General features: G+C 45.9%; 1 protein-coding gene across 6 annotated transcripts in view; it reads right to left on the bottom strand.

The window, feature by feature from the left end:
• The window catches only part of SLC36A4 (solute carrier family 36 member 4), a 109,395-nt gene that overhangs the window by 82,618 nt on the left and 1,560 nt on the right, over positions 1 to 25,217 (bottom strand). For 5 of the 6 annotated variants that reach the window (XR_014218754.1, XR_014218755.1, XM_082219401.1 and 2 more), the window contains exons 2-6: positions 12,623 to 12,740; positions 11,527 to 11,617; positions 9,903 to 9,991; positions 9,451 to 9,546; positions 8,187 to 8,271 (exon numbers count right to left, since the gene is read on the bottom strand). Coding sequence is in view for 4 of the 6 variants with exons in the window: in XM_082219401.1 (XP_082075527.1) it covers positions 8,187 to 8,271; positions 9,451 to 9,546; positions 9,903 to 9,991; positions 11,527 to 11,617; positions 12,623 to 12,740 (479 nt within the window). In the remaining 2 variants the exon portion in view is untranslated. Of the gene's footprint in view, positions 1 to 8,186; positions 8,272 to 9,450; positions 9,547 to 9,902; positions 9,992 to 11,526; positions 11,618 to 12,622; positions 12,741 to 15,010; positions 15,134 to 25,217 lie in introns of those variants that run through there. The other variant, XM_082219400.1, reaches the window with a different exon arrangement.

Consider the following 25,217-nt stretch of genomic DNA (forward strand, 5'->3'; position numbering starts at 1 on the left):
AGCATGAGTTTGACCAAACTGCGGGAGGCAGTGGAAGACAGGAGTGCCTGGCGTGCTCTGGTCCATGGGGTCACAAAGAGTCGGACACAACTAAACAACAACAACATAGTTTCAAAATGAGGGAAATGCCTTGTCTTCCCAGAAGAGGGCACCTTTATGTTCAGCTCTTAGACCAGGGGTCGTTTAACCGGCCCATGGACCCCCCCACCGCCCGCTCAGTTGGCTCCCATGCACCGTGCTAAACAAGTGCGGAGAACAGTGGGGACCACCTTCGGAGACACTGGCCGGCTTCCCATTGGCTGCAGGAAGTTTTTGCAGCCAATGGGAAGCTGCGCACACCTCCTCCGCTCCGGAAGAAGTGCCGGAAATAGTGTTTGAACATGCGCGTATGCGCACGGACTCCAGCCCACTGAGGCGTCTGCAGGACCGTGAACCGGCGCAAGCCACAAAAACTTTGCCGACCCCTTTCTTAGACCTCCTTTATGCCAATTAGCTATCAGGGTAAGCTAAAGGTGTTGGTTTTGGTGTATAAAGGCCTGCAGTTTGGGGCAAGGATACCTGAAATATCGTCTCACCTCTTAAATACCTGATCAATCTCTGACACGCTGCAGCCTTTGTGTTTTCTGCACAGTTGCCATACAACCCAAGAAATCTTGGTCAATCAAAGCAAGTTTTTGCCCGTGAAACCTGCACACATTTGATTCTGGACAATAAAAACAAGTTTCGAAGGAGGAAAGCGTGCAGCGTTTTGACACATGCATCCCAGACCAGACGGGACCTTAGGAGAGGCACTAGCTCCTCTGGATGAGTGCCTCTGAGACAGCCTTCCCCATCTTGGTGTGGTACATTTGTTTGGAATGAAACAGCAAGCATTGGCTGGTTCGGCTGATGAGAGCCGCCATCCAAAATATCAAGAGAGCCCCGGGATGAGAGAATGCTCTTCTAAGACATTAAAACTTTCCGGTAGCAGACACCAGGCATGTGTGTGTTAATAACGATTCACTGAAACGATGATTATCAGGGTGCAGAAACAGGAATGTTTTTGAAATATCAACCGTGTAAAAATAACATGCTGTCCGAAGAATAGGTGATGCCTTTCATTCATTAAAAAGCTTTTTATGATCAACAAATGTCAGCTAACAGTCAGCATTAAAAGGTTCAAGCCCCACATTGGGTGAAAGATGCCTGCATTGAACAGGGTTGGAACAAATAGCTTTTAATGTTTGATGTTTTATTATGCTTTTTATATTTGTTGGAAGCTGCCCAGAGTGGCTGGGGCAACCCAGCCAGATGAGTGGGGCACAAATAATAAAAAATGTTGTTGTTGCTGCTGCTGTTAAGCAAAATGGCTGCACTTCACTAACTTCAAGGATGCCATGTTACATGACGGGCAAAATATCCGATTTGCCAATTGCAGCACAGCTGGGACTGAAAACCAGGCAGCCTGAACAGAGACACGCACGCAGGAAGTTAACAAAACAACCATGAAAGAGCAACCGGCCTCCTCCTCATTCTCCCACATTTCGTCTGGGGCCGAGGAGCAGTTTACTGCTGATTGCGATAAGACGATTGGTAGACGTGTGACTCATCTTCTGCCTAACCTAGTCTCCTTCGCAATGTCAGACTCAATATCATCAGCATCTCCAACCACTCGGTCACCATCACTTTGAAGCAATGGCAATTTCCTCCAGTGCGTCACATCACAGAGTTAGTCATCTTGGGCCAGGCCATGGTAAACATTATCCTGCTCTCCCCACACATACACACAAAAAAAGAAGAAAAAGATACATGATCAGAAGTAACTTGGCAAAATAATACTTCCAACTTTGTTATTTCCTACATGCAAGATTTTCAACCCTGCTGGCCCCAACACCGTAAAACAGAGGGTTTCTTTTTTTTTTCAAATGCCCCGGGGAGGACCTTAAGGTCCACAAATAACAACACTTTGCGGGTCCCGGGCTTCAAGGAGTTAGATTGGTTTCAACTAGGGCTAGGGCCTTTTCAGCACTGGCCCCCGATATGGTGGAACGCTCTGTTACAAGAGACTAGGGCCCTGCAGGACTTGACATCTTTCCACATCTGTTCCGCCTGGCCTTTGGTTTGGACTCGGCCTGACCCTTATAGTTTCCCTCCCCTTGTGGTCTTGATTTATCAGCTACTTTAAAATGAGGCTGCATTTTAAATTGCATTTTAACCTGTATTTTAAATTGGTGGGGGGGTTTTCCTTCCCCCCCCCTTTCCCCCTATTATGTTTTTACTGCGATTTTATTGGTGTTAGCTGCCCTGAGCCCGGCTCTGGCTGGGGAAGGTGGGGTATAAATAAAATTTAGTATTTATTATTATTATTATTAAACGTTATACTTAAAAGCTTATATGCCATCTGTGCAGTTGTACTGCCTAAGGTAGCCAATGGCGGTAAGAGCAAAAGCCGCATGCAAAGAGCACGAGCAACCCAACAGGCAGGCAGCCCAAAGCCTGGCTCTTAAGTAGGGTTGTGGACAAGTTGCAGGAAAGGCTCTGAAGAAGAAGAGAAGAAGAGTTTGGATTTGATATCCTGCTTTATCACCACCCGAAGGAGTGGCTAGCATTCTCCTTTCCCTTCCTCCTCCACAACAAACACTCTGTGAGGTGAGTGAGGCTAAGAGACTTCAGAGAAGTGTGACTAGCCCAAGGTCACCCAGCAGCTGCATGTGGAGGAGCGGGGTAGCGAACCCGGTTCCCCAGATTACGAGTCCACTGCTCTTAACCACTACACCACACTGGCTCAACACCAGTGAAGGAGCTCAACACTCATGAAAGGTAGCAACATCCTTCCCAAGCAACCAATGGCAAAAAGGAGAACAGAGATGGCCTTCCAAAGCCGTTGGGGTAGCTTGCGGAGGCTTGGAGCAACATTCAGATGAATAATGGACTGCTATGAGTATGAATAGATGTGCAGCCTTCACTCTCGGGTAGCTCTGAAGTACAGCAGAATACTGCAGCACACTGCCTGAAGAACAGAAAGGAGACAGCGGCTTGGTAGCGAAAGAGACCTTGCCCAAGCAGGAGTTAAGTGCCTTCTGCTCGTGCAAAGTGGGGGACTCCGATTCCCCTCATCCCCCAACTGCAGCCCCTGGATCTGTGTTGTTAAGCACACCCTTGCAGAAAGCCCCTCGGACTTCCAGAGGGACCACTTTTCAGAGGGCTGCAGCGGGAAAGGGTGGGTCTAGAGAGCCCCACTGCGTAAGCGGAACTCTGTCTGTGGTTCTTATTCAAGTCAGTAATGACAGCAGCATCAAAAGCAAGACCACAAGTGGTATATCAAAGAGAGCTTGGAGCGAGCAAGACAGAGACAGAGAGGAGGCAAGGCACGGTGCTTTGCTTGACACAAATAATGCTGCAGAACATGGCGCATAGCCGAACTACGGAATTCACTCCTGCAAGGGGCAGTGACAGCTGCCAGCTTGGATGGCTTTGAAAGAGGATTAGACAAATTCGCAGAGGAAAAGGCTGTCAATCCACGGCTTCCAGCCACAATGGCTAGGTTCCCTCTCCACTGTTAAGAGGCAGCATGCCTCCAAACACCAGATTCGGGGATCTGCAGGTGTGGAGAGTGCTGTCATGCTCAGGCCCTGCCAATGGGCATCTGCCTGGCCACAGTGAGAACATTTTTTCCTATGTGCCCCAAGTGTTTCCACATCGGTAATGAATTTGGGAAAAGTTGAATGGAGGCAATCTTTGTTCCTGGGTAGGAATTACCGTACTTTTCCATATATAAGACTAGGGTGTTGTTGTTTTTACTAAAAATAATGTTAAAAAGGGGGTAGTCTTATACACAGGGGCAATCTCCCCCCCTCCATTTTCTTAATTTTGGGTCCCCCAAAATAGGGGGCGTCGTATGCACCGGGGCATGTTATACACAGAAAAATACGGTAATTTGGGGAAATAAAGTGACTTCATCTAGACCAGTGTTTCCAAATGTTGGGTCTTCAGCAGCTTTCGGACTACAACTCACATCATCCCTAGCTAGCTAGACCAGTGGTCAGGGATGATGGGAATTGTAGTCCGAAAACAGCTGGAGACCCAAGGTTGGGAAACACTGATCTAGACATAAGCTGGGAGGAAAGAAGAGGGAAGGGGGGAACTGAATTGATTTTGGAGCAGAACCTATTGGGAAATAAATAGAGGAGGAAATTAAGAGGAAGTGATCTGGGTCTTAGTACCCATCTCCAACTTCTGCAGTGAAGCAGACTGTATGCTGTCAGAGAATAGATTTATAATAATGTAATAATTATAATAATAATAATTTATTATTTGTACCCCGCCCATCTGGCTGGGTCTCCCCAGCCACTCTGGGCAGCTTCCAACAAAGATTAAAAATACATTAAAATGTCACACATTAAAAACTTCCCTGAACAGGGCTGCCTTCAGGTAGTTGTTTATCTCTTTGACAGCTGATGGGAGGGCATTCCACAGGGCGGGCGCCACTACCGAGAAGGCCCTCTGCCTGGTTCCCTGTAGCTTTGCTTCTCGCAGTGAGGGAACCGCCAGAAGGCCCTCGGCAGTGGACCTCAGCGTCCGGGCAGAAGGATGGGGGTGGAGACGCTCCTTCAGGTATACTGATTTATCTCTGGTATGTGTTTCTCTGGCCGTCTACTGAAGGCAAATGAGCATAATGGTCACAAATCCAATACTGGGGTGGGGTGACAACTGAACAACTTGCTTGGGGGCGATTTGCAGAGGTAGCTGTTTAGTTTGCCTTTGGCGAGAGTTGTTATTTCGAATTTCCACCTATACATACAAATCAGCATTCAGATTTTATGAAAATGAAGTCTTTAGGCCTGTGCCCAAAATACTGTAAGGACCTAGCAACACTCTTGACTGCTTGGGTGGGAACAACTGGTGAAAGGGCTCACTCTGTTCCTTCTTATTCTTTGCAAGTAATCAGCAACTGCTGCCGCTTACCTGCTCAACACAAAAGGAAAATGGGAAGGGAACAGCCAACACTTAAGCCAAGCTGAAGATGCTGTTCAGAAGAACAACACAGACAGTTTTCACCGGTGTTACATGTGGGCGTACGCAACCGCTCTTTTCAATAGCAGGTGTACGAAGCAGCCAGAGCTAAACTGTGCCCACAAATTTTAGTGCAGTTGCCACAGCAAGAAACAAAGGAGGCAAAATTGCAGGGCATTTTTATGAAGACAAGGGGCTGCATTCAGGCCTCGCCTTCGCCAGCCTCCTAACCATGGTTTGATAATCGGGAACAAGCCATGTGCTCAAGCGCTCTCCCCTGCTCTTCAAGTTCTCAGCAGGGCTGGGCGATATATCGCCCAAAACTGGTTTGTACGCCATATTGTGAATCGGTTGCATGATTTCTGACCTGGCAATAGACCACGAACCATGATATGTGTGTGTGTGTGTGTGTGTGTGTGTGTGTGGTATGCCAAAATCACAATGAGAGAAAAACTGTGAAGCCAGCCAGTGCCTCTACATAGCTGCATCCTTATTTTAGACATTGTAGTATATTGGTATATCACCATGTTTAGCTGGTGATATACTGAAATGTTGAAAACCAGGTATCACCCAGCCCTTGTTCTCCATTTAGTATAAGTTCCCTCTATTTATACCAGTCCCCTCCTTTTGTGTTGCATTTCAGATTATAAGCTCCTTGGGGCAGGGGCCTATCCTCTACTACTTTACAAAGGTCCATGTCCAATACAGTGGTACCTCGGGTTACATACGCTTCAGGTTACATACGCTTCAGGTTACAGACTCTGCTAACCCAGAAATAGTACCTCGGGTTAAGAACTTTACCTCAGGATGAGAACAGAAATTGTGCCAGTGTGGTGTAGTGGTTAAGAGCGGTAGTCACGTAATCTGGGAAACCGGGTTCGTGTCTCCGCTCCTCCACATGCAGCTGCTGGGTGACCTTGGGCCAGTCACACTTCTCTGAAGTCTCTCAGCCCCACTCAACTCACAGAGTGTTTGTTGTGGGGGAGGAAGGGAAAGGAGAATGTGAGCCGCTTTGAGACTCCTGAAGGGGAGTGAAAGGCGGGATATCAAATCCAAACTCTTCTTCTTCTTCTGCACCGGCGACAGCGGGAAGCCCCATTAGCTAAAGGGGTGCTTCAGGTTAAGAATAGTTTCAGGTTAAGAACAGACCTCCAGAATGAATTAAGTTCTTAACCTGAGGTACCACTGTAACTGTTTAATTATTATTTGCTGGTGTTTAGTTTTACTGTTTACTATTAGATTCTGATTGATTGTTTAATGCTGGTTTGTTTGATATAATTTGTTTACTGTAAAGTTATTGTGACTTTTTGCTATTCCTATTAACGTTGGATGTTTTATTATGTGTTTGTATGTGCTGGAAGCTGCCCAGAGTGGCCTGGGGCAACCCAGTCAATTGGGCGGGGTATAAATATTAATAATAATAATAATAATAATAATAATAATAATAATAATAATAATAATAATAATAATTTGCACTGTATAAAGGAAGAGGAGGAGCAGCAGCCTGGTTACTCAATCAGGCCCAAAAGTTCAGTATCCTGTGGCCAAGAAGGACTTGAGCACAGTATCGATTCCCAGAAACAGGTATTCAGAAGCAACACCCCTTCCATTACTCCCTAGGTTCCTCCTTCCGGTACATCAGAGAAAGCAGAAGGAAGAGAGCAATTCCTCAGACATTACAGGTTCACCGTGCATTTGCTTTGCAAACAGAAGAGTCTCTACCAGCAGGCAGAAGTTCACTGCAGAGAAAGAAGGCACACATGGTTTCGAATAGAGATACTGTGACACAAGGGATGTGGAACAGCAATTTATATTTTTTTTGCTATGGCTAGTTTACTGTGGTTGACAAGTGCACACTGCAAAAAAAAAAAAAGGTTTTCCCTTTAAGAAAAAGAATTGCATTTAATAGCCATTCTGATAGCTAGCCCTTTGGCTCCCCCTACAGAGTGAATATTCCATAGCAAATCTTCTGACATGAATATGAACTGGCCAATCTTATCCATGCTGACTGGCGGTGGCTCTCCAGAGTCACACACAGGAGTCTTTTCCCAGCCCTACTTGAGATACAAAAAGCTGAACTTGGGATGTTTGGCTTGCAAAGAACATCCCCTTTCACTAAGCTATGACTCTTTCCCACTGAGATGTGTTCTGGTCAGCAACCGAACAGCAGACAACATACAACCAACAACAAACTGCACTGGCCTAGGAGCGCTCCAGTTGGACAACAGCGTTTACCAAAGGTGTCATGGGCTTTGAAGGCACTCGAACTCAGGACGCAAGGGAGAAACGTGCTAGGAGGAAGGCACGCTTGGCAAATCCACACCATGATCAACTCCCACCCGGAAACCAATGTCCCCACTGTGGAAGGACGTGTGGGTCCACAGTCACTTACAGACTCATTGTTAAAACCTTGTTTATGGAAGACAATCTTACTTGGCTACGAGTGATCGCCAAAGAAGAGAAGAAGAGACAGCCAAACATCCCATGTACACTCACTCTGACTCAATTCAGTGGAACTTGAAACATGAACTGGATTGAAGTGGCGGCGACCTTTCTCAGGTGGGACTTTTCAGCAATGGTTCCTTGTTTGTGGAATGTTTTCCTAGCATGCTATACAGTGGTGCCCCGCAAGACGAATGCCTTGCAAGACAGAAAACTCGCTAGATGAAAGAGTTTTCCGTTTTGGAGGTGCTTCGCAAAACGAATTTCCTATAGGCTTGCTTCGCAAGACGAAAATGTCTTGCGAGTTCCTGCTGTTTTTTTCCCCTCCCCCCCTTTTTCTAAGCCGCTAAGCCGCTTATCAACTGATCCGATCAGCAGATAAGCCGCTAAAAGCCACTAAAAGCCACTAAAAGCCGCTAAAAGCCGCTAATCCTTCAATGGGCTTGCTTCGCAAGACGAAAAAACCACTAGACGAAGAGAATCACAGAATGGATTCTTTTCGTCTTGCGAGGCACCACTGTACCTTCATCAGGAGGAATTTGAAAACATTCCTGTCTACCCAGGGATTGGATGGCTGAAGAATACTTTTCCTAGCCACCCCAAGATCACTGGAGGGAATAACATTTTCAGCTGTAACAGCTTTCAAAATGTGTTTTGTTTTGTTTTCGAAATTCTGCATCCTTTCTTTAACCCTGGGCTCCTTCAGGAAGACAGGTGCAATATCAAATCCACGGATAAATTTATTTGCTTACTTGTTTCAAGTTTTCTGCCAAGAACACGATATAAACGCTGCAAAAGCCCAGCTGCGTAATCACAAGGAAGAAGTCCACAACGTATCTGTAGTGGTGCAATGAGAGAAAACTCAAGTTAACTAGTGTTTATCTGCAGGGAGGCAAAGATTTGGAGGTCACATTCAATGCACTGAGGAGTCGTATGCAATCAAATGAAGCTTTCCCTGCAAAACAGCAATTTGCTACCTTCCTTCTGGAGTGCCTACACTGACTCGGCAACGTACATAAAATCAAAATATAGTTGTGGGCAAATCTTCCCTTTTTTTCTTTCTCTTTTTAAGGAAGGGAAATGGAAACAGACTAGTTAGTCAGTGCAAGGACAGAGATATGTTTCTCTTAAAGCAGGCATGAAATCCAGGTTGACGTCGAGCTTTCCTAAACCTGTTAGTACTCCCTGAACCACAAGGATCAAAGTGCTTCATGAAGTCTCCAGGCAGATTTCACACCCGTGCAAGAGAGTCTGTTGACGGGTTGGTGTTGTGCACAGACAGCAGCAGCATTTGGTTTACAGGGCAAATCAGACAGGGACGACTCAGCAGAAGGCCTGGGAGCGAATAGTGGTGCAGCAGTGCTAAAGCAAAGCTATGTAGACCCTGGTGGCTGGAATAGATATCACTGAGTCTTCAAAAGGGAGAGTGGGAAGAATACAAGCATGGTGGGAGCAACAATTGGGTGATGTTTCCAATCTCTGATTCATAACTGGGAACATCTTTATCCATTTTAAGCATGTGAAATTTCAAGCATGAGTGTGACCAGCTTAGACCAGAAACACATGTAAAGGTAAAGGTAAAGGTAAAGGTACCCCTGACCATTTGGTCCAGTAGTGACTGACTCTGGGGTTGCGGCGCTCATCTTGCTTTATTGGCCGAGGGAGCCAGCATACAGCTTCCGGGTCATGTGGCCAGCATAACTAAGCCGCTTCTGGCGAACCAGAGCAGCGCACGGAAACGCCGTTTACCTTCCTGCCAGAGCGGGTTCGAGTTCCGAGTCAGACAAGAAGATTCCTGCATAGCAGGGGGTTGGACTAGATGACCCTCAGGGGTCCCTTCCAACTCCACAATTCTATGATTCTGTCCTACTTTTCAGGAAAGGACTGCCTCCCAAAGCAACTCATATTGGTATTGAGGGGCTCTACAATCAGACTTACGAACTAAAAAGGCAAAGGCAAGGAGAGTGGAGGGTGATAGAGGAGGGAGATCAGTTTCAAATTCTTGTAGAAGCTTACCTTCCCCAAGAAGCTCGTTTCTGCAATACGTTAAAAGGACCAAATTCCATCGCATAGCTAACTGTGTCGCTATACCCTAAGGTAGTTTTTTTCAATCTGGCATGAACGAGAAAAGAAAATACTGATTATTTCCCAACTACGGTTATTGAACAAGATGCAACTTTGCAGAAATGAGTTTTGCCTTGCTTAAAAAAAAAAAGCGCTCAGCCAGCAAACAAAGTCCAAATTGGCTAACATGCATTTCAAATTAAGCAGGCTAATTGAAGTGGGGCCATCGAGAGCGGCTAATGCCAAGAAATGCAGATAAAGCCAGCCCCAGCCATATGGCCACTGTGGCACACTCTGAAGTTAAATATAAGCCTCCTTCCAAGAAACCGAGAAATAAACTAAGGAAGGCATCTTGCAAAGGGGAGGGGAGGGGACTTCCCTTGAGCCGTTGACAATGCGCTTACCTTTGGGCTAGGTAATGGCTGCATCGCACCAAAATGTGCATGCAGTGGATGGATACAATCCCAATGAACAAAAGACTGAATGGCCCAAGCTGTGTGGAAGAGAGAAACAAAGGCACAGTAAGAAGAACCGCTTCCCAGGCCACACCCCTTCCAGCCACGCGCTCTCCCCAGGCCACGCGCTCTCCCCAGGCCACTGTGAGATTTTGATCAGCTCTGGCCCATCTGGAGCTGATATAGCAGAGTGTATTTCGCGGACAAAAGGACGAGGAGATATTGTGCTACATGCTAAAGTTTATTTACAAGCTATGCTGAGAGCATACAAACATCCATCCTGCCTCTGTGAGAGCAGAGAAGCAACTCCTCTCGACACAAAGAAAACCGAGAGAACACCGAAAAACAGGAAAACAGTGTACATCAAATCCAGTCTCCCATTCCCGTGGGAACCCAACAGTAACTCTGACTGTGGAATGTAAACAATTGTCTTGTGACAAGCATTTTGCTGCACAGTGAGGGAAATAGAAACCAACAGACACAGCCCTTCTAGCCACGCCCTCTCCCCAGGCCACACACCCCTTCTGGCCACGCCCTCTCCCCAGGCCACACCCTCTCCCAAGCCACCCCCCTTCCAGCCACACCCTCTCCCCAGGCCACACACCCCTTCTGGCCACACCCTCTCCCCAGGCCACACACCCCTTCTGGCCACGCCCTCTCCCCAGGCCACACCCTCTCCCAAGCCACCCCCCTTCCAGCCACACCCTCTCCCCAGGCCACACACCCCTTCTGGCCACACCCTCTCCCCAGGCCACACACCCCTTCTGGCCACACCCTCTCCCCAGGCCATCACCCCCAGGTCCCATACCTCACTGCCCCTGTTTTGTGCTTTTCACCTAGCTGAAATGTGTCTAATAATGCTTCTTGCTTTTCTGAATGGAGGATAGAGAGGGTGTGTGTGTGTGTGTGAGAGAGAGAGAGAGAGAGAGAGAGAGGGAGGGAGACTAGACTGTTGTACTAAGGTAAAACTTGCATTCATTGCTCTGCCCATTTTTACACATGCTGACCACCATCATGTGGCCCCTGAAAGCTTGCACAGAAGTGAATGTGGCCCTCGGACTTGAGAATGATTCCCCACCACTGTCCAAGTAAACTCAATTCCTCCGGTTGCCAATCCGGACGTTGCCAAAATAGCACCATCCACACATGGTCAGCAGGCTTGGGAGTGGCCCAAAGGTTTGCAGAATAAGTAGTAGTAGTATTTCAGGGGGAAACCCAAGGGGACAAAAAAAAAGGCAACGGCCACCAAACGCAGCTCAATGAAGTCTGAGCATACTTTGTAGTCGTGGAATGCTCCCTGGCTATTGGGAGGGGAACAGAATACGCTGGAAAATTGCCTCGAACCTTGATCAGAGTGACTCCACATTGCAGTGCTTTGGGCTGCGTGACTCCTAATCCGAGTAGACCCAAGGGAACCGTGCATGTTAATTTCAACGGGTGTGTTCCAAGTAGGACTAACATTAGATGGAACCCTTTTTTTGCAGGACCCATTTGGAGACTGCCAACCCACAGCTGTCAACAGGAAAATTTAAACTGGACGTTCCCCCCTCACCGGAACTGATGAGCCACTTACCAGAAGGCCTGCATTTTTCATTGCAAGCGGGAGGCCTAGAAGTCCAGTTCCAATGTTTCCTTTGAGGAGATGAGTGAGCGTCTGTACAAACCTAAAAATGAGAGAGAGACCAACATCTGTAAACTAGGACAATGTAAAACAACTAGAACACATGTGCCCCAGAGGATAGGTCTTCCCTACTGCTACAGGGAAGATGGGAGGGCACTAAGGAATTTAATTTAATGATTTCAACAATTAAATTGCAATTGAAAGCCAGTGTGGTATAGTGTCAGACTAGGTGCTGGGAGACCAGGGTTCAAATCCCCCCAACTCAACCATAACGCTCACTGGGTGACCTGGGGCCAGTCACACACCCTCATCCCAAACTACCTCACAGGATTGTTGTGAAGATTAAATGAGGAGGGAGAGAACTCCCCTGAGCTGGATATAAATGCAATAAATGTAAAAAGGTAAAGGGTAGAGGGACCCCCGACCATTAGGTCCAGTTGTGGCCGACTCTGGGGTTGCGGCGCTCATCTTGCTTTATTGGCCGAGGGAGCCGGCGTACAGCTTCCGAGTCATGTGGCCAGCATGACTAAGCCGCTTCTGGGGAACCAGAGCAGCACACGGAAACGGCGTTTACCTTCCCGCTGGAGCGGTACCTATTTATCTACTTGCACTTTGACGTGCTTTTGAACTGCTAGGTTGGCAGGAGCAGGGACCGGGCAACGGGAGCTCACCCCGTTGCGGGGATTCGAACCGCCGACCTTCTGATCAGTAAGTCCTAGGCTCTGTGGTTTAACCCACAGCGCCACCCGCATTCCAGCAATAAATGCATAGTATTTTATATACAGTGGTACCTCGGGTTACAGACGCTTCAGGTTACAGACTCCACTAACCCAGAAATAGTACCTCGGGTTAAGAACTTTGCTTCAGGATGAGAACAGAAATCGTGCTCCGGCAGCGCGGCAGCAGTAGGAGGCCCCATTAGCTAAAGTGGTGCTTCAGGTTAAGAACAGTTTCAGGTTAAGAACGGACCTCCGGAACGAATTAAGTACTTAACCCGAGGTATCACTGTACATATATGTGTTTTTTTTAGTAGAATTACGGTACTTACGAAATGCTGTCCTGGTTATCGAGCTGATACTTCTTCTCTGGCGGTAGCAATTCATTTTCATTCTCGTCTTCACTGTCCGAATTCTGCTCTGCTATTAAAGGCTTCATTACTTCCAGATCTATTAAAACATGAGGGGAAGAGGGAAGGACCCAATACGTTTCGAGGTCGTCAAGCCGTTCATCCTGCCAGAAATGTTCTTCAGGCAGCGCAGGAAGCAACAATGGCCACCAACTTGGATGGCTTTAAAAAAGGATTATGTACAGGTTTGTGGATTAGGTAAAGGTAAAGAACCCCTGGACAGTTAAGTCCAGTCAAAGGTGACTATGGGGTCGCGGCGCTCATCTCGCTTTCAGGCCCAGGGAGTCAGTGTTTGTCCACAGACCAGTTTCTGGGTCATGTGGCCAGCATGACTAAACCGCTTCTGATGCATGGAGGACTGTGACGAGTGCCAGAGCACACGGAAATGCCATTTACCTTCCCGCAGCAGTGGTACCTATTTATCTACTTGCACTGGCGTGCTTTCGAACTGCTAGGTTGGCAGGAGCTGGAACAGAGCAACGGGAACTCACCCCGTTGCAGGGATTCGAACCACCGACCTTCCAATTGGCAAGCCTAAGAGGCTCAGTGGTTTAGACCACAGCGCCACCTGCATCCCAGTTTGGATTATAAAACTGCCAATGGCTACTAGCCACAATGGCTTCAAGGTAGCTGACATTCCCAGGTCTGCCTGGAGATGCCTAGGATTGAACTTAGGAACTTCTGCATGCAAAACAGATGCTCTACCACTGAGTTGCAACCATTCTCATTATGTTAGGCACCTTCTCATGAAGCAGGGGGACAGCAGCTGACCTGGAACTAACTATGACATCATTTGGAACCAGGCAAAGCTTTCTGTTTACACTGGCTTATCATCATACAGCTAGTTGCATTTTTTCGTGCTATCCATACCTCTGAATTTTATAGGATTATTTTCAACTGGTGCTTTTCACTATTTGACAAGAAGAAGAAGAAGAAGAAGAAGAAGAAGAAGAAGAAGAAGAAGAAGAAGAGTAGTTTGGATTTGATATCCCGCCTTTCACTCCCTTTAAGGAGTCTCAAAGCGGCTAACATTCTCCTTTCCCTTCCTCCCCCACAACAAACACTCTGTGAGGTGAGTGAGGCTGAGAGACTTCAGAGAAGTGTGACTGGCCCAAGGTCACCCAGCAGCTGCATGTGGAGGAGCGGAGACACGAACCCAGTTCCCCAGATTACGAGACTACCGCTCTTAAGCACTACACCACACTGGCCATTTCTTTTTATTACGTCTGTTATAAGCCAAGGTCAACTTTTTTTTTCTGATGGGAAGCTTAAATAAAATGAGTGGTGCAGACTCTTGGGTTCCAAATGTTCTTCAACTACAACTTGCGTCAGCCCTGACCACTGGTCCTTCTATGGGACTTGCAGTCCACAACTCCTGGAGACCCAAGGTTGAGAAAGCCTAGTTTAGAAACAAGTTTCATACCTCATCTGCTCTTTGGATGAACTAGGCCATCGCCCTCATATTACAGGGAAGCCAACGTGGTTCCTTCCAGATTTTGCTGGACTACAAGTCCCATCAACCCTGTCCATGCAGCATGACAGTTGGGAGCTTATGGGAGATACAGACCAGGGCTTCCCAAACTTGGGTCTCCAGCTGTTTTTTGGACTACAACTCCCATTATCCCTGACCACTGGTCCTGCTAGCTAGAGATGATGGGAGTTGTAGTCCAACAAGAGCTGGAGTGTTTGGGGAACACTGATGTAAACCAACATCTTGGAGAACACCATGTTGCCTAACCTTGCCATATTAAATTTCACTGTGCAGGTTACATTAGCAACCGTATTTTTCGCTCTATAAGACGCACATTTTCCCCTCCAAAAATTAAGGCGAAATGTGTGTGCGTCTTATGGAGCGAATGCAGGCTCCTTGGCTTCAGCAATAGCAACGCGAAGCCTCCGAAGCACAGTGGGAGCGCTTCCACCGCGCTCCGGAGGCTTCGGGTTGCCTTCACTGAAGCCTGGAGAGCGAGAGGGGTCAGTGCGCACCGACCTCTCTCACTCTCCAGGCTTCAAAAGTAGCTGCCTGAAGCCTCCGGAGGCTTCGGGTTCCTTTCGCTGAAGGGTAGGTGCGTCTTCACCTAAGGCACAGCGCCCCTTCAGCTAAGCGGGAGGAGAAACGGAAGGGGCTCCGTTTCTCCTGCCGCTTCGCTGAAGGGGCGCTGGGCAGAGAGGGGGAGAAATTGTTTTTTTCTTGTTCTCCCCCTCTAAACCAAGGTGCGTCCTATGGTCCGGTGCGTCCTATAGAGCGAAAAATACAGTAGTTGGAAGACTGAAATAATATAGCATACAGAAGTTGCGATGACCCCATACCCTCTTCATGAAAAACACATTAGTTGAAGGTCATATTTCAGTGCTATCTTATCTATGCCTTAATTACAGACGAATTCCTGTTCAAAGATAGCTTTAAGTATTTCCTCATCAGTGCGTCACAATGGCACATTCTGCTTCGACATAACAACAGTAATAGTCAAACGCTTTGGAGTCTTGCTAAGCTGGAGATGCAAAAGCAGTTCAGTGCTTTTTCCCACAGCTACTAGATCTTGATTTTAAGGATTCTGGCGCCCTCAGGTGAGAAGGTGGAGCCAGGGAACAACCTGGTGACTCATGGGGTAGAGCTTGGGGAAATTTTAACACCTTTCCATGCCCCAATCTACTTCTACTGGTTAGCAACTCTGCTGGAAAACGAGGCCCAATGTCACATAATGCAAGAAAGGTATCCTCAGTCGCTGGATAGCAGCAAGAGGCAATAAGGTACTGCGTTATAAAGCTCTAAAATGACTCAGGGACCTAAATATCTTTGGGACTGCCTCTTCCAATACCAGCCGACTCAAATCTTAAAACGGGCTAGAGGCTCTGATTCTGGCCCCCACTTGGGTTTATAAGCAAGGGGCCTCTTCTCCATAGCGGGGGTCTCAGCTCCAGAATGACCCCCACCCCCTGAAGTGAGGTCCTCTAGGTGCTTGTTATTTATCCAGACTTTTCAAGAGTTTGGCAACAGAGGGGCTTGATCACTAAAAGCACTATCACTCCTTCCTTGGAGGTTTTTAAGCAGAGGTTGAATGGTCATCTCTCATGTATGGTTTAGCTGAGATTCCTGCATTGCAGGGGATTGGACTGCATAGACCAGGGGTGGGCAAGCTAAGGTCCGGGGGCCAGATGCGGCCCAATCGTCTTCTATATCTGGCCCGCGGATGGTCTGGGAATCAGTGTGTTTTTACATGAGTAGAATGTGTCGTTTTATTTAAAATGCATCTCTGGGTTATTTGTGGGGCCTGCCTGGTGTTTTTACATGAGTGGAATGTGTGCTTTTATTTAAAATGCATCCCTGGGTTATTTGTGGAGCATAGGAATTCGTTCATTCCCCCCCCCAAAAAAAATATATAGTCTGGCCCACCACATGGTCTGAGGGATGGTGGACCGGCCCACAGCTGAAAAAGGTTGCTGACCCCTGGGATAGATACTTGGGAAATAAACAACTATCTGACATTTTAAGGCAGCCCTGTTTAGGGATGTTTTTAACGGTGATGTTTTATCATAACAAAATAATTAAAAATCCTTCCAGTAACACCTGTTTCAGTGTCTCTGAAGAAGTGTGCATGCACACAAAAGCTCATACCAATAACAAACTTTGTTGGTCTCTAAGGTGCTACTGGAAGGCTTTTTTTTTATTTCATTGCGACTACGGCAGACCAACACGGCTACCTACCTGTAACTATGTTTTATCATGTTTTTAATATTCTATAGGGAGATGCCTAGAGTGGCTGGGGAAACCCAGCTAGATGGGTGGGATATAAATTAATATTATTATTATTATTCCAACTCTACAATTCCAAGTGAGCTTGCGTTATAATGCTCCTGTTTTGCTTCACATATGCTTTATTCATTGATGTGTTTTATTGCTTATTAGTGGTTGTGCATCACTCTGGCCCTCTTTGGAGGAAGGGCAATTCCTAAACAACATTCACCGCAGGGATGGTTTCCGCGATCAACTGTAGCCCTCGCATATCAGCTCAAGCACTCAGCACTCTGACAGGATGGTTTTGCTGGATTACATGGCATTTCTCCCAGTCGATCAAAAGTCGTGGCTACACAAGTCTTGCCCTCTCTACAGCCAGATATTTATCAGCCTTGCATTTATCAGATGTGAAATCTGCAGCCAGACCCAACTAATCCACCTGACTTCTCTCTCTCTTTCTCCACTGAGAAATCTACCATTGTTTGGTCCTGTAGCAGCTGGACTGTCAGGAAACAATGCATGAGCCACCAGTCAGCTAAACATTAAGCTAGACAACACATTGGTCTTTTCAGGCACCCACAAAGGGTTGCTGGAGTTCTAGAAGCTTCCGGAGGTGAACTTAGCCCCCTTCTGCCTCAGAAAATAGCACCCGGAGACATAGAATAACAGAGTTGGAAGGGACTCGGGGGTTATCTAGTCCAACCCACTTCAAATGCCGGAATCTCAGCTACTGCATCCACGACATATATAGCCATCCAACCTCTGCTTAAAACCCCAAGAAAAATCCAAAGCCCCACAGGCATCACATAAAGCTGGTTCATCAGGTTTTCAGCTCATTTACTCTTGCAGCATAATACTAGACTAGAAAGCAACATAAGGGAGTTTAGAAACAGGGAATAATCAAGGGTAGAGGGAACCATCTCCTGTTTGGGTCAAGGATGCAACTCAGAAGGCAGCTCTATGTGTTCATGAGTAGACAGACATCACTATGGCCACAATATTTAAACCAGGCTTATACAATTTTATCAGGAATGGTTGTTAAGGCTGCTGCAGCTGTGGCTTTCCGGGATCAGCAGCATTACTAAACTACAGTTCCCAGGATCCTCTGGGGGAAGCCATGACTATCAATAGGGCATATATGTGGATGCCATCTGTCCTGAATTATTTATTTTGCTCATGCCGCAGAAATATGATTCTGATCACTTTGGTTAGAAGATGCTGAGACCCTATCTGCCCACGGACTGCCTCGCCAGAGTGGTACATGCTCTGGTTATCTCCCGCTTGGACTACTGCAACGTGCTGTATGTGGGGCTCCCTTTGAAGGTGACCCAGAAACTACAACTAATTGTAGCTAGACTGGGAGCGGACGCCGAAACCACATAACACTGATCTTGAAAGACCTACATTGGCTCCCAGTATGTTTCTGAGTACAATTCAAAGTGTTGGTGCTGACCTTTAAAGCCCTAAATGGCCTTGGTCCAGTATATCTGAAGGAGCGTCTCCACCCCCATCGTTCTGCCCAGACGCTGAGGTCCAGCGCTGAGGGCCTTCTGGCGGTTCCCTCACTGCGAAAAGCCAAGTTACAGGGAACCAGGCAGAGGGCCTTCTCGGTAGTGGCACCCTCCCTGTGGAACGCCCTCCCACCAGATGTCAAAGAGAACAACAACTACCAGACTTTTAGAAGACATCTGAAGGCAGCCCTGTTTAGGGAAGTTTTTAGTGTTTGATGCATTACTGTATTTTAATATCTTGCTGGAAGCCGCCCAGAATGGCTGAGGAAGCCCAGCCAGATGGGCGGGGTATAAATAATAAATTATTATTATTATTATTATTATTATTATTATTATTATTATTATTATGCGACCTTTCTCCCTGTAGAACCGTAACTTAAAACATTCCTTTCCCGTTCTTCCAAAGCCACCTGCGAAATTTGGGGACATTATTCTCAGGTCACCTTTACTTCCAATTCTCCCTCGGCCAAAGTTGACTCTCATTTCCCTCAGCTGATGGGCGAAAAGTTCTTTCCCAGCTGACAAACATCCATTTCCCTAGCAAATGGCTAGTAATCCTTTCCAATTTCCTTTCCACAAGAGTGCAAAAAGGAGTCACACAATAGTAACGACTTTTTTTTTTTAAAGTTTCTTCATGTGAAATCAATATAAATGGTATCTCTATAATGCGATCCCAAATTATGGTTGCCCAATGTAACTGACTCACTTTATCCATTAAGATGGGTAAATCTTACAGCAATGACGCCAAACTTGGAACATTTCAGAGGAAACGTTTCAGGCACTGGATTTGATTTCAGGGAGTGGGAGCAAGAGAACAAGTAAAAGTAATCCATTTAGGTCCTTGATGGAAATGCAGGGGTAAAGAGGAGGGGCAAATGTGTTCAGGAACAAAGTCAACACTTCTGCGTCATTTAGCTTCCCCTCTCTTTTGTTCTTCAACTAATGGATTGAACCAGCGTACAATGGAACCTAATAATAATAATAATAATAATAATAATAATAATAATAATAATATCTTCATTGTCATTGCCCCCTTCGGGGACAACGAAATTACTTCGTGTTAAGTACCCCCCTCTTTACGAATGCTTCAGTTTATGAGCTCCACTAACCCGGAAGTACATGCCCCTTCTTGCGAACGTTGCCCCAGGATGCGAGCGGAAGTGGCACGCCAGTGGCGTGGCAGCAGCAGGAGGCGCCATTAGCGAAAGCACATCTCATATTAAGAACGGTTTTGGGTTACAAACGGAATTAAGTTCGTAACCAGAGGTACCCCTGTAGCTTCAAACCACATTTTTGCCCGGCAAGAGTTTCCAAAAGTCTTCACTCACCTACTTTTCTTTATGTTGGTCACCATCAGTTCCATGCTGTTTCTGTTCCTAATCTATAGCTTTGATTCTTTTATATATATATATATCACTTCATTAAAGGGTTACACCAGCACTAGGAACCAACCAATCCGATTTGGCTATGGGATGAAGGCATTAAGTGCCACTATCACTCTGAATAGGCTTCTTAATGAGGCCATATAACATGAGGTTTTGCTGCTTGGTGAGCATAACCAAGCCAAATCAGGGGGAGGGCATTACTCCTGCCCTCATTCTGAATTGGGGGGGGGGAGCCTATTTCAGAAGCAGGTCTTCCCATTCTGGTTTAGCCCTATTGTTATCCTCTTTGGTATAAAACGAAAAGGGGTAGGAGAAACACAGGAAGACAGGGAAGAAATCTAAAATGCTGCTGCTGAGCACTTATATTAGCATTTGGTGTGGAAGACTGGGGTAGAATGAACAGGAAAGAGAAAAAAGGAATGACCGTGGTACCTCAGGTTAAGAACTTAATTCGTTCTGGAGGTCCGTTCTTAACCAGAAACTGTTCTTAATCTGAGGTACCGCTTTAATTAATGGGGCCTCCCACTGCCGCCGCTGCACGATTTCTGTTCTCATCCTGAAGCAAAGTTCTTAACCTGTGGTACTATTTCTGGGTTAGCAGAGTCAGTAACCTGAAGCGTCTGTAACCCGAGGTACCACTGTAGAGGGGGGGCACAAAATAAGAGAAGCTAGATGAAACCTCCAGTTGGCAAGGGATAGCTCAGGCGGTAGAGCGTGTGCTTCTTAATCTCGGGGGTTGTGGGTTCGAGCCCCACCTTGGACAAAAAGATTCCTGCATTCCAGGGGGCTGGACTAGATGACCCTCGTGGTCCCTTCCAACTCTACAGTTCTATGATTCTAAGTTGAAACATTTGCCTAACCGTGCAAATTACCACAGGGTCAACGGACACAGGGACATGCAAGCCCCACCCCATCCCTTGTGCCCCCCTCCATCCCTGCCAGGGGTCTTCCACCTGTTTGCAAGAACATTGGGGTGGAGTTTAATGCACACCCTTGTCCCCAACCTTACCTGGAGAATCAGCATGTCCAGGTAAATGCCTGAACATGTTTATCCTTGCAGTCCGAGGATCCAGACCCACACCCAGAGATTTGACTTTATGTATCATTTACCCAAGTGCCCCGACTGGCTCAACAAGTGAGGCAGGGCAAGAAACAGACTCCTTTGCTGAATCAGGCATTTGCTCAAAAGCCAATACCAGAACGGTGCTTTCCAATATTTGCAAACAGTTGTAAAAGTGCATGCCTAGAGGAAATTGGACGGTGCTCGTGCAAACAGATTCTGAATGAAGCATCTACCAGTGCAGAGATCAACACTAAGCCACATGTTTGACAAAATAAGCATCGCAAAGATCCAGCTATTAAAATGAATAGTACAATGTTGTATGTTAGCTAATTTATAAAATGATGTATAAAATTTTTGCATTTTCCTTTGCAGAACAGACTGAGCTCAATTCAGCCTATCAGCAGTACTTGTGTGTCCCATTTCCTTTGATTTCAAACCATGTGTGCAAAGTTACAGGTAGGTAGCTGTGTTGGTCTGCCGTAGTCGAAACAAAATAAAAAAATTCCTTCCAGTAGCACCTTACAGACCAACAAAGTTTGTTCTTGGTTTGAGCTTTCGTGTGCATGCATTCTGAAGAAGTGTGCATGCACATGAAAGCTCATACCAATAACAAACTTACCGTATTTTTTGCTCTATAAGACTCACTTTTTCCCTTCTAAAAAGGGGAAATGTGTGTGCGTCTTATGGAGTGAATGCAGGCTGCGCAGCTATCACAGAAGCCAGAACAGCAAGAGGGATTGCTGCTTTCACTGCGCAGCGATCCCTCTTGCTGTTCTGGCTTCTGAGATTCAGAATATTTTTTTTCTTGTTTTCCTCCTCCAAAAACTAGGTTGCGTCTTGTGGTCTGGTGCGTCTTATAGAGCGAAAAATATGGTAGTTGGTCTCTAAGGTGCTACTGGAAGGAATTTTTTTATTTTGTTTCATGTGTGTAAAAGTAGCATTTCACTGCAGGACTTATGAGCACCAGTCAGCTGATTGGCGCTTTGAGCAAGCCCAATTTGGACAGCGATCAGCTGTATTATATCAGTATCAGGTGCTATTAAGTGTCAATCAGCTGCTTGGCACCCACAGCAAGCCTCATTTGTCAATGAACAATTGAGAGCAATCGAGAGTACACTTTTAAGGCTTCCAGATCCATCCTTTGCAGAAGTGTCTTTACCTGCCCTGCACCTGGTGTCACATATGATGCCAGCTATGGGACAGGTTTGAGAGAAAACAGCCTCCCAGTACGAGGCATAATTCGTCCAGCAGATAATTTTTAGTGCAAAGGTGGAAAGCAACCCGTGCAAGAAAAATAATGATCAAGCAAACACAGTCTCTTCCCATACTTACAGATGGGTGAAGAGAACCAAATCAAAACTTCATGTTAACTCTTCAGCCAGTGTTCTATAAACAGGAAAGACTAGATACCATGCCAAGTATACCAGTAATAAAATAAGCAGTCCCGGAAAAGATGATTAATATTAATGTACTAGCTCTGTACCGTCTGTATTAAAGAAAGACCCACATGTTAGTGTAACAGAATGCACTTTTTATGGCCTAAACCCAACCCACTGAATGACAAGGCAGGCATCCTTTGCTATCTCAGCGATACACAATGAAGTATTTGTCTCTCGATTTTGTAATCACATGCACGTTGCAGTATCTTGCAGGGTGGATTTGATTTAAATCATCCATTTAAATCACTAGTCAGTAAGTCTTGATTTAAATCATTTTTTTTACAGAAAGACTCATTCTTGCTGGTATAATCTTAATATTTACATCCAGATGAAGGTTTCAATTTTGGAACAATAAATTTTCAGAGTAGTTTTTACAGTTATATCAAAAATTACTGATTTGGTTATACTATTAGAAATTTGTTTCTAATAGACAATAATTATGAAATTATTGTTTATGTTTGGACAACTTTTCTGCTGTACTTTATTGGAAGGAGAAAAATAACCATTTCCTTAACAATTTAAACAATTTATTTAAGTAAAACAATAACATTATAGCATACGTATCCATGTTTGTTAACTGATGTGGTTAAAGGATTTAAAAAAACAAAACAACTTAGACTGAGTTTTAGCACACATTAAAAACTTAAAACAAATCCTTATTTCCTGATGAATAGCCTTTGGACTATAATGTAGCTTAAATAAAAAACCATCTTTGGAAAGATTTTTCCTCCAAAAGCATTTTATTTTAAAAATCCGATTTAAATTTTTAAAAATCCAAATTTTTTTAATCATTGTTTTTTATCCACCCTGGTATCTTGGCTAGTCAGAAGATGGGTAAATGCTTTGTCTGAAAGAGCAATTCATCATACATGAATTGGGATGGGGACTATGGGGATTATAACAGCAATCCATGTTGCTCAGGTCTACAGAGAACCAGATTAAATGGTATATTGAAAGATCAAGGAACAAGGCTTGTACTTAAACGCAGTCATGTGGCTAAGCCAAATATGTAAAGCCTTTCAGAAATGTGGAAGATTCGTATAAAGCTTCTGGGTGAACAAGTCAACCACAGCAGTGTTTCAGAAATGGAGAGAAGCAGTGCTATTTTTCTAGAAAAAGAGGCGCCGAAACTAACCATGAACTTCTCCCTTTTTCTCTTAGAAAGGCAATGGCGCCCAACTTAGAGGTGCCAGAGTTGAGCTCCAATGAGAATCATAGAATCATAGAGTTGGAAGAGACCACAAGGGCCATCGAGTCCAACCCCCTGCCAAGCAGGAAACACCATCAGAGCACTCCTGACATATGGTTGTCAAGCCTCTGCTTAAAGACCTCCAAAGAATGAGCTCCAGCTGCAGTGGAAAGCCCTGGATGGAAGCATGTTCAATTGCTGAATTAAGTAACTCAAGTGTTCTTTTGGAAGACTGATCATGTACCAGTTATGCTTAGCCCGTTCAGCTTGGTCATGTGAACACAAGTTAAGCCAGCAAAAGGGGTGGCATAAAACAGACCATATTTAAAATGGTCATTTTCTCTCTTCCAGGATTAGGTTAGCTCTAAGCTAGCTGTAGCCCCACTGCTGAACCCAGTTTGAATCTGATGTAATTTTAAGCCAGTTTGCTTCACGTCACCTTTCTGTGTATAGGATTGCTCCCTCAGATTGTGTTTTTAATTAATGCTACTTTAGTTAAGGGGACGCGGGTGGCGCTGTGGGCTAAAGCCTCAGCGCCTAGGGCTTGCCGATCGAAAGGTCGGCGGTTCGAATCCCCGCGGCGGGGTGCGCTCCCGCTGCTCGGTCCCAGCGCCTGCCAACCTAGCAGTTCGAAAGCACCCCCGGGGGCAAGTAGATAAATAGGTACCGCTTACCAGCGGGAAGGTAAACGGCGTTCCGTGTGCGGCTCTGGCTCGCCAGAGCAGCGTTGTCACGCTGGCCACGTGACCCGGAAGTGTCTTCGGACAGCGCTGGCCCCCGGCCAATAGATGTGAGATGGGCGCACAAACCCCAGAGTCTGTCAAGACTGGCCCGTTCGGGCAGGGGTACCTTTACCTTTACCTTACTTTAGTTAAGATCTGTGAAAAGGCTTACAGTGTCAAGGTGGAAAAGGATAATGCAAATATTTTGAATTCAGAATTCGATCCAGCACTTCTCTTCGTTGGAAGCCAGTTGGAACATACGGTACATAGAATTTCTTGCAAGCAAAACAAGCATAGGAGAAGCTTGCGTGTTAATAAATCAAGAGCAGTTGGGCTTATCTTCGGGGGGGGGGCCCTGCTTTGAGGGGTTTTACAATCAAGCTGTGGATAAATTTCATGAAATAAATAAATAAACAGTTTATTGCCTCAGCTGCTTGTGCAGTTTGTTTGATGGTTTTTTCCTTCCTTGCAGCCACAGTAAAAGCCAAGGGTAGATTTCCATTACCCAACTCCTTCTTGCACAATGCTGAGTGATGACGTCCAAGGAGGAATACAGTAGTCTTAATTGCATCTCAGTACTATTTCCAAAGTAAACCTTGTGGCTATTACATCCATCGTATCCTCCACAGGGCAGAAGTCCTAGCTATGGTGTTCACACACACACACACACACACACAACCCTTAACCCATTGAAAATTGGGTTGATTAAGGCAAGTTGCTCAGATGGCGAAAGAGGGGCAGGGTGTGTGTTAAGAGCTGGTGCAGCAACATCTCATATGAACACATTCACACATGGCAAGATCCATCAACACTCACTGTCTCCTTCCTTGCCCCACATTTAAGGTGATTCTGAGAGTTTACGGCATGCAGAATCAGAGTTGTAAGTGCCCTCAAAAGGTTATGTAGTCCAAGCGCTGACAATGCAAAAGAAGTATACACGCAAAGCAGAACCGTCACATCCAAATAAAAACATGCACATCCCTTTCAGGTGGCCCTGCTTATCCGGTTCAAATCACCACTCATGTATGACTTTGTCTGAATCCACCCACCCGCTGGATTGCCAAATACCCCAAATTAAAATTCAGAGAGACCACTTACACCCCCACCCCCATGCACTCATTGTGCAAAGGGGAAGAAATAAATATCCGCCGCAAATATGAAAAACTCAGCCACACAGTTCTTGGAGAGTGGGCCATTTGGAAACCTGCACACATTTTAAGTGGGGTCAGTAGTAACAAACTAGTTTAATGCGTTGGTTTCTTCAAGACAGGATTACTGCAATGCGCTGTTTGTGGGGCTTCTCTCGTGCTTGATCCAGAAGCTGCAGTTAGTGCAGAATGCTGCAGCACAATTGCCAACAGGAGTGATTCCTTGTCAACCTACATGCACCTACTCGACCACTTCAATTGGCAGAACCAGCACCACTACAGGTGCCACATCGCACCTGTTATTGCATTTGCAGTAACTCCAAT

Source organism: Podarcis vaucheri (assembly GCF_965113315.1).
Source record: "Podarcis vaucheri genome assembly, chromosome: 4".
NCBI classification, from domain to species: Eukaryota; Metazoa; Chordata; class Lepidosauria; order Squamata; family Lacertidae; genus Podarcis; species Podarcis vaucheri.